The sequence below is a fragment of the Pteropus vampyrus genome, unplaced genomic scaffold (assembly GCF_000151845.1).
Source record: "Pteropus vampyrus isolate Shadow unplaced genomic scaffold, Pvam_2.0 Scaffold141, whole genome shotgun sequence".
Lineage (NCBI taxonomy): Eukaryota > Metazoa > Chordata > Mammalia > Chiroptera > Pteropodidae > Pteropus > Pteropus vampyrus.
Window position 1 is genome coordinate 1,535,962 of NW_011888922.1, and position 12,658 is coordinate 1,548,619.

Here is a 12,658-nt window from a genome sequence, read left to right on the forward strand (position 1 = left end):
TACTACCATTCTTAACATTTGTACCCTGTCTCCTCCAGGACTGATATTTGAAATACGAATGAGGCTTAATTGAAAGGAAGTCCCAGCCTGATGGACAAAAATCTGAATGAGACTAATTGGGGAAAGGGAGTTGGCTACCAAGTCAGAACGCCTGGGTAGTCACCTGCACGTCACAGCACCATTCCTGCGCTTTTATAACTGCTTTCTCGATTACTTTTAGGTGGCAATGCTGGTGGCTTCTCACTTTTCCCAATAGGCTTCTGCTGTGCAAAGACCACGTAGTCCATACTTGCTTCTGAACTTCTGGAGGAAATTCCGCCTAGGCTTGGAGTACACACTCCACAAGTGTTTCTTCCTTTGAATGGAAAACGCAGTAGCCAAATTGATTGATTGGTTGCTGTGTTAAACACCTCAAATATAAATGAGCATGTTCTTTTCTTTTGCTTTGTAATCACAGTCAACTATCAAAAGCCTTTGAAACATGAAAGTTTTAGATTCTAATTGATCAGCCATTTAGTGAGTGCCTACCTTGGCCTAGGTCTTGTGCTGGGCAGCTGCATTCACATTTGTCCTATTTAAGAATAAAGGGTCAGTTTTTACTTATTTCATTACAGAAAGTTTGTAGCCATCCTTGTAGCAGCAGTTCGCTGCTCATAATAATAAATTAAGTTTTATAGATGACAGAGTGCTTTCACATCCATAACTTTCCCCGAGACTAAGCAGAGGCAAAGACATGGAGGGCATGCCAATGAACGGTGTTTTTTTGATAGTTCCTCTGAGAAAGGGGGTTTGCAGGTTTGTTAAAATGGACACTTGAATGAGAACAAGTGGCAAAAAGAAAACTGAAGTGAATCAAGTTACTTAGCAGATTCTCAGACAATTTTCTGAGAAAGGGATTTGAAAAGGTCATAATCAAAAACCTGTTCTACTTGAATAGTATAAAAACTCCCCACCTTATGCTATAGTCAAAGGAAAACCAAGGCCGAGTCTAAATACTGCCTGACCCTTCTCGATTAAATCATCCACAGCCCTCTCAGACAGATGGCCACTCCTGTATTAGGTTCCCATTGTATTTTGTACATCTCCCTTAGGGCACCTAGCAGTGAAATATTTTGCTTATACAAATCTGTCTCCTCTGATAAGCTACTTCTTGAGAATAAGAACTAGGTCTCATTCATCTCTATACCTCCAGTGATAGCCCAGAGAAAGCTCGTAAGACAGGCAGACAGATTTACAGACAGACAAAGTGAAGGAAAGGCTACCTGCCCATATATATCAGCATGTGCAATTGCAGGCAGCCCTGGTTAGTCTTACCCATGTCAGCCATCAGGGCTTCTCCTGGTGCAAAGCCCTTTTCTGTGACTGCAGGTAAGATGGGAAGGAAAAGATCTAAGGACTCTTCCTCAGAAGCAGAGACAGTTGTTTGGGAGGAAATAGGAGAAAATAAATGAAAAGCTTAAGGTCCAATACAGTTGACAGTAACAGCTGAAAATGGTACGTCCCTTTAGAACAAGACCAAGAGGTGCTAAGGGGACATGAGGAGTAAACAAAGAGATGTCTCCTTTGTTCCGAGATGACTCCTTTGTTCCAACAGCCTCCAGAGACAGGAAAAACACACAAAAATGAACGAGGAACAATGATCAGGCAAAAAGCTCCATTGGTCAGTCTCTGACAGGCCTACATCCACTGACTCCCACTCTAGAATCCGGATCACTTCTGAAAGAGAGGGTTTTAGATGAGGATGATGTGGATTTCAGACCTATCCCTGGCACTTCCTGACTCTGCCACCTCCTGCCTATGCTACTTCCTAACTGTGCAGCCTTAGCAAGTCCTTTCTCCTCTGGGTCTCAGTTGCCTCTCATAAAATGGCAGTTCCTAATGATGCCCACCTCTCTGGGTGCTGAGAACACCGATGTGCTGATAAATGTGAAAACATTTTGTAAGTTGGCAGGTAGAATGTGAGTGTGTGTGACTGCAGTTGGCCGTGGACGATCAGACCTCGATTCTGTGTGCTTTGCCTTGCAGAGGGCTGCCCCGGGTTGTGCAATGGGAACGGTAGATGCACCTTGGACCTAAATGGGTGGCACTGCGTCTGCCAGTTGGGCTGGAGAGGAGCTGGCTGTGACACGTCCATGGAAACCGCCTGTGGTGACAGCAAAGACAACGATGGAGGTAGGGCTCTGGCACACATGGACCCCATGCAGCTCTGGCGGGGAGAGGGTGGCTTAGGGTGGAGGGCGGGCATTACTGAGTTAACAGGCCACCAACACACCAGCTGACCAGTCAAGGAGGCCTGCAGGGCAGCCATCAAATTGCACATGTGGTCTAAGAAATGAGTGCATATCACTAGTTGTTGCATTAGAATTAATTAAAATTACTGTAAATAAAATTAAATGCCATCTGACAGTGAGTACAGAGGAGAAGGCATATGGAGGAAAGAATTTTCCAACAATTCAATACTGGAATGAGTTGCCTGGCAAAGTTGGGAGATCCCCCTCAGCAGAAGTGGTCGGGAAGAGGCTGTCCAATTCCATATCACAGAAAGTGGCAGAAAGGATGCTTCTCCAAGGGCGGGAGACTGAGTTACCTTTGGTCAAGCTCTCTCCTCTGATTCTGGTGGTAACTCTCACCTTTGCCCCATACTCTCTGTCCCTGTGGGTTTGTAATAGAATTTGTCTTTTCTGTCAGATTTTTTCTAAATGCTGGAGAGACAAAATCCTAAAGAAGGGAGGCCTAGTCTTGTGGAACATTTACTGGCTGAGAATGAAGGGACCAGTTCATGAAGTGGCAGCTCCTAATGATACTGGCCTCTCTAACCCAGTATCATTTGACTGCCTGTGTATCCTTAAGCAAGCTATTTGATGTCTCTGGGCATCATGCTCCCTATTTATAGAATGAAGGAGTTGGAGCATGAAACCATTCCAGTTCTTATATTAGTCCAAGAATTAGCCTCGTTCTTTCCGTTATGTAAATTTGAATAAATATAGCCATAATGTGCTCTACTTTCCTGCTTGGAAGATGGATTGATTCTTCCTGGCTCTATCAATCTTGGGGGTAATTAGGAGAATTAAAAAGTAGAAATATGGAAAAAAATGAAACAGTTAACCCTTCCTTTTTAATGATGGTCTACCGGTTGTCCTAATCCAAATGTTTTTATACAGCTCCCTCATATTTATACCAAGAGACGTTCTAGTATACAGCAGGGTAGGAAATCAACAGGCCAAACACTTTACATCCCACCCTTTGGGAATTTTCTACTTAGAGTGAGTCTATAATCTCAAAGCACCGTAAGGATTTGAAGGTCAATTGTGTGCTGTTGCGGTTGCTCTGGTTCACACACCTTAAGTTGGCTCTAGCAACCCCAAAAGGGCTGTTTTCAGACTGCTGATCTTTATCTGAGGCAGCTTTCATTCCTTCTATCTGCTGCCTGCATCCAGGAGGTTGTCGGCCTATCCACCCAGGCCTTGCTTGGCCCAGTCTCAGTAATTGTAAACAAGGAGCTCATAGAGCTGGGCCTTGGAAACCTGGCAGAGAAGGCGGATCCGTTTTCTCCTCCTGAGATCTTGCAAGGTTAAGATGTCCCTTAATCAGTCTGAAACTTGTGGAGTTCATTAATGCTTGTGCTCCATAAATATCCAGAGTTCCTATTATGAGGCCAGACCCTAGGCAGAGATGAATAAGTTCTATCCCTGCACTCCAGGAACTCACACGATGGAGAAAGACCCAAAGTTAAGTGTTAATGGATGGTGATAAACGCTGTTGTAGAGTTGGATATTGGTAGCTGTGAGAGTAGGAAAATGTTCATCAGGAAGTTGATGCTTGAGTACATAGGCATTTCCTGAAAGAAAAGGGTTTTCCATTCAGAGAGATCAGCATGGACAAAGGCAGGCAAAGCAAGGAAGGGCGCCAGGTGTCCCCTGGTGATAAAGGTGGTCTTCAGGTAAGATAAAGTGCAATGATATTTGCTCTTCATAGGAAAGAGATGTCAGCCTAAATTAGCATTCCCCTTCACCTTGCCTGTGTAGACACAATCTCAATGACAGTAAATTTATGTACTGGAAGAAAAGAGGAGGGGTGCAGCATCAGGAAGCCATTTCCTTTTCAAGAGTCCAGGGTCTTGGCCGAAGCCTTCAAACAGCTATTGAACATCTGGGTAGCAACAGAACTGAATGTCCTTGAGAAATGTGGGGAGAGGGTGCATCTCCTCCACGGCACGCACTCAAGAATAGGTTATGAAACAAGGTTTGTTTGTTCACTCACATGAAACGCAATACCAGCGTATCCTGTTTACCATCCTTCAGAGCCAGCCTTCCCAGCGCTAAAACTTACCCAGTGTTTACATGGGAGGAGCCCATGGCCGCACAGCTTTGGAGGGAGAAAGAGCTTCTTGTCATAGGGAATGGGACTGATCCAGGCCCCCAGGGAAGCAGAGCCTCCTCCAACAGCAATGAGAGATGAACTAGCAGGAACTGGAAAATATACAATTTTCTGATTAACGAGAAAATGCCTCATGCATTCATGGAGCATATTGTGGACTGAAAGGAATGTTTACTTTTTAGCAAACCCTTACAATGGTGCCGTAACCTGAGTTCACTCTACATACGTTAACTGCATGTTTACTCTGCATCAGGCCCTGTCCTGGGTCCTGGAGCTTCAGAGACAAATAAGACACAGTCCCCGCCCTTGTGAAGTTCACAGTCTGGAGGGAGAGAGAAAGCATGCCATTACAATGCAAGGGGATAATTGCTGTGATGACGGAGCATCCACTCATGCGGCTGATATTATCAGATAACTGGGTACTGTACTGGGAGCTCTGATATAGTCCCTGTCCTGTGAGGCTTCCTGTCTGTCCAGGAAGACACCGCACAGGTCATTATGATTGTGAAGACAACTAGCTGGGGAGACCAGGTTATTGAGGAAGCTTGGCCTTCGGTTCTCACCTGTGAAATGAGAAGGTGTCTTGCCTCAGCCCTCTCAGTTTAGTGAGTCCTCCACTCACTGGGGGAGCCAGGGGAAGGCACAGGGTGACACAGATGAAACAACCATAGGGGATAGACCATCCCCAAGAGCTGGAGGAGATGGGGCTATCTTTACTGACCTCTCTATCACTCTGGGTCTCAGTCAAATGAAGACAGTTTTAGTAGAGGGAGAAACAGGGCAGGGTGTACAAGGCAACACAAGAGTGAGCCATGTTTAGCTCTGGACTGTTTTCAGTTCAGTTAAGCTCACATTTGTTGGGTTCTTTCTGTCTACAAGTCACCATGCTCCTTCCTAAGGGGCTATACAGACCAATGAGCTAGTCTTTCTCCCTCAGGAACCTCACAGCCATTTGGAAGAAATGTTATCCAAACTACTAAATCTAATGGAGAAAGAAAGAAATAAGTGTGATGATGTGGGATGCAGCGTAATCCCAAATAAATAAATCAAGATGGAGGGAAGAAGTGTTAGTGAATGTAATGTTGAGTAACAGGACTAGAAGAGACAGAGAACATTGACTTCAGCTCTTTCATTCTACTCCTGTTACAAACAGGATGATGTGGGATGCAGCGTAATCCCAAATAAATAAATCAGGATGGAGGGAAGAAGTGTTAGAGTCTCAATGAATGATTGTTTCTTGGCTGATGTGACTCATGGGCTTGGAGAAGGAACTAACGGAGTGTAATGTTGAGTAACAGGACTAGAAGAGACAGAGAACACTGACTTCAGCTCTTTCATTCTACTCCTGTTACAAACAGGGAAACGGTAGCCCAGAAAGGGAATGTGACGTCAGACACATCAAAGTCACACGGAATGTCATTAACACAGCTTGGAGTAAAACCCAAGACTCTTGAGCCATTGTCAAGCACTTCTAGTCATTTATCTTCCTCCTAGAAATGTAGTGTGAGTACTGACTTGAATTTAAATAGGCTACGACAGTATCACAAAGTCAACTAGAATATAAGAATGATACTTGTATGTCATTTTATAGTTTGCAAAGCAACTGTGCAACCACCTAACATCACTGGGCAGTATGTAGTATTATCCCTTTGCTATTCCCTTATGATTAGGAAACGGGCTTAGTGAGCGGGAGTATTTTGCCTCAGTCACGCGGCCTGCAGGTGATAGAAACTTCTGTTGTCCCTGAGAGGCCACATTAGAGCTTTTCAGTATGTGCCCAGCCTTCAGACTTACAGCTCCATCATAAACCCAACTGTGGTTCTTCAAGTTGTCCAAGAACTCCCAGTTTCTCTTCTTTCCCTATTTGCTAGACTTAAAGCAATCCTTTCCGAATTAAACCTGAATTTTAAGCTTCAGTAAGAATGTGGTTGCAGTGTTTTTAAACTGTGAAACCAAAAGAAAAAAAAAAGTTACACAATAAAGCTGAGTTGAGTTTAGCTTTATTGTTTTTTTTTTAATTCCATTTATGGTTTTTGTCTAGATTTAAAACAGGAAACAGATCCTGAATGTGATTTAGTGGCTCTCAACCTTCTGATCCTCGGTCAGGGCTGCCTAGTCATCTCACATGCCTCCAGATTTCACCCAGGACACTGGCTGGTGAGAGGGACCAGCAGGGCAGGCAGGCATAGAGGCCCTGACTAGGGCCGCACTTCTTCACCAAGTGCGGTACGTGCGCACTTCTTCACCAAGTGCGGCACGTAGAAGAATTCAGTGTGAATTCTTCTACGTGCCGCACTTGGTGAAAAAGGCGTGCCCTATTTATAGCACCCTGTATCAAGCCCCTTATGAAGTGCCATCACCTGAATCTTCTCATCCGTTACACACTGACCCTCTGATGGGAAGTTCCTTTCATGCCCATTTCAGAGATGGTAAAACTGTCCCCAAACATGCTGAGTATCTATAAAATGAGGATAATAATGCCTACTTTGCAAGATTGCTGTGAGGATTACAGGTGATGTATTTAACATGCCTGAGAAACAACACTGCACAGTGATTAAAAGTGCAGGATCTGTACCAAGATTCAAATCCCGGAATCAAATCCTGGCTCCCTCATTTGCCGGCTGCGTGACCCTGACTGAGTTACTCAATTTTATCACTCAAATGTCAGTTCTCTTTCTTCTACTCCTTTCCATCTGTAATCACAGAAGCATGATGTTTATTAAAAAAATAAATATATATTCATATATAGATAATAATTTTTATAAATTGGAATTATGCTCTCTGTAAAATTTTATATAGTACTTTTTTCATTTATGATTATAATATCTTTCTCCACATAATAATGTGTTTTGAACTTTTTCATTTCTGGATTAAAATTTATATTCTAAACTGTTACATGCTCATTGCTAGAAGGAAAAAAAATCAAATGTATACAAAGGAAAATAATAACCATCGTTTAGAGAGCATCCCTAAGTGCTAGGCTCTGTGCACATGACCGCCAGCCCCACAACATACTTGCAAGCCAGATGTTTACATGCAGGGAAACTGAGGCTCACTGAGCTGAAGTGGTTTGCCCAGAGTCACCGTGGATCAGTGGGAGAGCTGGAATGAGAATGGAACTGGTGTTTAAAAAGAAGCCAGGATAAAAAAAATCCACTGGCATTCAACCAGACAGACCCCTTTTGATAAAGACTCTTTAAGAAGCTTCAAGATGCGATAACTCTTTAGGCACTATCAGTCCCTTGAAAAACAATCGCAGATTACAACACAGATAATTGATAGATGTAACCTAGAATGAGAAATATCAAGAAAACTGAGAATAGAGAGCTCTCTGTGCTCCCTTTTTCCCATCTCCCAGTGCTGGAATAAAGTCATAGAATTTGTTCACCCTTCACACTATCTCTAAACCACGTTTCTTGTGATAAGAGATAAGAGAAAAATTGACCTTTAAAAATCCTGTGTTCTAAGGGACAGATAAAGATTTTGCAAGCCTTTTCAAAGAAGGCACAAAATTTATTATTAGCAAATGATAAAAACTTCTCCCAGATGTGTACAGAAGGAGAAGCACATTCCACCCTCTACCCCCAGGGCTTCCTGGATGTTGCTCACAGCCTGCAGCAAAACAGCTCTGTGCCCAGACTACAGACAGCATGGAGATGAGGTTGACTGATGGGCTGTGGAGCCAGGGGAGGAGTCACACCTGCAGAGTAACAGATGGACTTGTTATACACTGTCCTCAGGACCATTAGTTGAAGGAACTATGCAAATAGCTATGATGCAAAGAGCGTACTATCCCGCAAATTTCCTCAACCTACCCCCAGCTCTGTTCTTTTCATCCTTCAAGTCTCAGTTTAAGTCTTATTTCTTCCTGGAAATATTCCAGCCCCCAGCCTGAGTTGAGTTCCTGCCTCTGGGCTTCTACAGCCCCCTCTGCTTCCTTCTCTCTCAGCACTCTATTATTTCTATCTGACTCATCAAACTGAATCCTTTGAAGGCTCTGCTTTATTCTTATCTGTCCAGTGCCCAACATGGGGCTGGCCAGCCGCATAACTGGTGCTGAAAAAACAGAGCAAGCTTGTCTTCTGTGCCTCCTTTCTAGGGAGTGGAACAAGCTATTCCTGGGTGAAGGGGAATGGCTTCATCACATTCCATGGCTCTTGACAGGTCCTGCCAGACTAATTGATTTGGGACCCTCACAAAATCATTCATTCATGATGCTTTGTGTACAAGACACTGTGCTATGCATTTGGGATACAAAACTTAACATGTCAGTTCCTGCCATCTGTGGAGGGGAATAGGGCTAGGGGAACCAGAATGTCCAAAGCATTGATAGAGAAATAGACTGTGGAAGAGTACCTAACAGCTGGATTTGGAGAAAGATAAGGGATCAAATTCCCAACTCTGCCACTTCACTAGCAGTATGACAATGGATAAATCACTTAACCTGAGCTCCAGTGTCCTCATTTGTAAAGATGAGAAGGCTAGCTGACCACCTTCAATAGAACTCTTATGCACACCTTTCACTGTCTGTGAAAGTCACAGCAGGCAGCCACCAGAGGGAATGGGCCTGTGGCATATAAAGGCCAGAAGGTGGCTGTCAGGCAGGTTAGCCCCAGAAGCTGCTTCATTGACCTTCCAACTTTACTGACGAGGATGCTGATATCAGAGAGAGAGGTGAGCCACCCAAGATCCCACCACCCACTGGCAGTTGTTAAGATTACAGAATGAACAGAAAGCCACTTCTAGTCAGGACTGCAAATGATGGCAGAGGACTTCTCTCATTCCTGTGCCCCTGCACCTGTCTGCGGAGAGGGCTTCAGGAACAGCCACAGGCATGAGAAGGACACCAACATTTCTTATACTGAATTATTCACTTACTCTTTACAACCCAGGAAGCTTTCAGCAATCCTACGAGGTTTGCAAAACCTATTATCCCAGTTTTCTTTGAATAAATTACATCTCAGACATATGAAGAGACATGCCCAAGATCTCACAGCTAGGGAATGGCAGACCCAGGGAAAGAGTCGAGTCTTCAGGATTCTAGCCTGGATTGTTTTCTTCCACATACCCCCGACTCTATTTCTCAAGAGTCCACCAACAAGAAAGGCACTGAGGACGGATGCAAGAGGATGCATGGCCCTCATCCTCAAGTTAGTGGCACGTAGATGGAAATGCTAGCAAAAACAAGTGCTCCATGCACTATGCAGCATTTCAGCACTGGAGAGAGGGGCAGTCTTCAAGTTCAAGGGTCACAAGTACATAGACCATTTTGGAATGTTCATTTAGTGCCCGAGAGACCTGGCCCCCCACACACACACTTTTTTTCCCTCCTTCCTTTTTTCCCTCCTTCCTTTTCTTTCTCCCTCTCTTCCTCCCCTCCCTTCCTTCCTTCCTTTCTTTTCTGCTTTTTGTTTCTGGCCATTTTTTTTCTCTTTTCCATTTGCCTTCCACTTCCACCAGAGGCCACTGCTGGATGTAGCATTGCTTTACCCCTCCCAGCCTCCAAGAGCCAGAACAGGCTCTGACATTTTCTTCTGTCCCTTCTCCACTTTCACCAAGTAAGGACAGGGAGGAGGCCTTCAGAACTGTAAGGAAAGAGGAAGTTTCTGAGAAAAAAATATTTTTTTCCCAAAAGTTTGTGTTTAAAGTTTAGGAGAGCTTTATGGGGAACTTGAAAGAAATGGAGGAAAATCCTCTCTTATTTCCCTGGTCGTGTTTGGGGGGATTTTTTGTTTTGTTTTATATTTTTGTTTTTCTGCTGTGACAGTGAGCGTATCTCAATAGGAATGCAAATATATGAAACATGGACATTTTGTAAGTCAAACAGTTTGTGTGTAATATACAATCAAGCGAAACATGAAGTGCTTGGGAAATGTAAATGTTTCCAAAATGGCCCAAACCGGAGAATCCTGAAAACTATATATTGATGCATTTCTAGTGTACCCCAAAATTTACTCTTCTGTCCCCAAAGCATGCTTTTTCCTCTTAATATGACTCTTCTAAAATTGTCTGTCATCCGTGCCTAAGAAAATGGAACTGTGGAAGATCCTCTATCACTGTAGAGCAGCCATATGCCCTGTTAAAGGCTGCCATATGCTGCATTTGAAAATATGAGTGCTTTTGCCTGAAAACTGGTTCTTGTAAACTGAGCCTTTGATAACAATTTTGTGGAACCTAATCATTTTAAAAATATGTATGTATCTCATTTAAATATGATTGTCTCTATTAACGGGGATTTAGCCCACATTTACTACTTAGCAAATATTTGCTGAATGAATGATTAGGGAACGTCAACATAGGAAAGTGTAGGCAAACATAATTCTTGGTCTGGCATTAATCACTCTAACCTGTGAAGCATGCAGTGAACAATTCCCAGTCCCAGGATCTCTCATAAGAGCACTGTTTGTGTGATATCTCCATTTCAGAGAACCCCAATCTCAAGTCCCCTGAGGTCCCTCCTGTCCTACATAATGTGTCACTATTGCTGTGTTTATCTAATTCAGTCCTCCGAGGCCAGACTGCATCCAGAAAGGGCTGCCCTGAAATTTATGCATAGGAAGGGGACCACCACAGGGCCAAATGGCAGGTCTCTTATCAGGACTCCTGTTTCAGGGAAGGACCTGGCCAGGAGCTAACAGTAACTATTATTTATCAAGCACTTACTTAGGTGCTGGTCATCATATTAAGTGCTTCACATCCATGATTTCACCTAATCCTACCAGCATCTCTGTGCTGTAGGTCTGATTATTCATTTTATAGATGGGCAAACTGAAGCTCAGAGCCCTTGCTGAGGCTTTCATTTCCAGCAGAATGGTCAACGAGATGACCACAAAGGCCCTCTGACCACAAGAAACAAAAATTTGGCTTTGAAATTCACGGCTGGATTTGTTTTTAAAAAAAGGAAAGAAAAAAGGAGTGTGGGGATGCCCCGTATTCTGGAAGCAAGGGTGAAGGCAAAAGCCAGAGCAATGGGCCCTGGGATCCTGAAATGAGTCCCACAGCCCTGATCTCCAGGAGAGCTATGTTTGGAGAGGGAGACAGAAAATAAGAATTACAATACGGGGGAAATGAGTGCTGTGAGGGAATTCGCCCAAGGTGCTAGAGGGCACAAAAGAGTCATATTTCAACAAGGCTCATCAATTCATGTTTTCCACTTAAGAAATAGTTCCTAAAAAACCTCTTCAGGATTCGAAGAGCCCTTCATGCTTCATTCACAACGAACTGAGTTCAGATTCCAAGTCAGCTTCTTCACTGGCTGACTGTGCAACCTTGACCACTATGAGCCTCTTGTTTCTTTTCTCTATAATAAGGGAGATGATGATGACAGCAGCTACTTCACAGAGTTGGGAAAACTCAATGACACTTTTTGAAAACATTCCTTGTAAAGCACTTAGCACAATGCCTAGTGCTCAGTAAGTAGCAGCCATGATTATCATCATCATTTAATATTAATATTAATAACAATAACAACAATTCCTAGCTAAACTTCCCCCAGGACTAGAGAAATAGGAAGCAGTTTTTCCAAGGTGCCACAGAGCAGAGTATTTATAAAGAGGTAAAAGACTGGCTTCTAGGGACTGCTTTGGTGGTAAACAAGAACAGGCAAGAGCTAATAAAATTTCAAATTAGCCATGACTTTTCACGGCCCTTCAATTGTGCTAGCTGATTTAATGGTCAACGTCCCTGCTCACTGGGATCGAATAATGGAGCATTTCTGCCGAGTTATGGATGCGGCTGCCGAATCTGTCATGCTAACATCAATAGCAGAATGCAAATAACCCTTAGCTCAGGCTGTAATTATGTGTTTAAGCAATGTCTGACAGGGGCAGCACGAAAAAGTATGATGGAGCCCGCCAGCTACATGAGAACACAGATGCTTTGCTAGGCATATCTGAGAGCTGAGACAGTAGCCATAATTTAGTGCTGGGATAGTGCTGGGGTGACAGAAGGCCTATCCCCCACATCTCAGAATGAATCTGCCAGGTGAGCAGACAAAGGACAAATGGCCCTTCACTTTAGTGAGACTATTTTAGGTTCAGGGTCAGGAAGGGGAACTACCCTTTATTTAGTACTCACCATGTATTAGGTATTCTGCTAGATTTGGGGGAGGGGGGTTATTTATGTAACAAATATTCAAGTGACACCCTTATAATCCCTTTGTAAGAGATATGAGAAACTGATGCCCAGAGAGTTTAAGTAACTTGCCCAAGGTCACACAGAAGTAAGTTTCAGAACCAGGATTTGACCCCAGACAGTCTGGCTTTGGAGTTCATACTCTTTA

General features: G+C 43.6%; 1 protein-coding gene across 1 annotated transcript in view; it reads left to right on the plus strand.

Moving 5' to 3' along the window:
• The window catches only part of TENM4 (teneurin transmembrane protein 4), a 375,350-nt gene that overhangs the window by 271,356 nt on the left and 91,336 nt on the right, over positions 1-12,658 (plus strand). Inside the window, exon 12 of the mRNA XM_023535518.1 lies at positions 2,026-2,172. Coding sequence (XP_023391286.1) covers positions 2,026-2,172 — 147 coding nt within the window. The remainder of the gene's footprint in view (positions 1-2,025; positions 2,173-12,658) is intronic.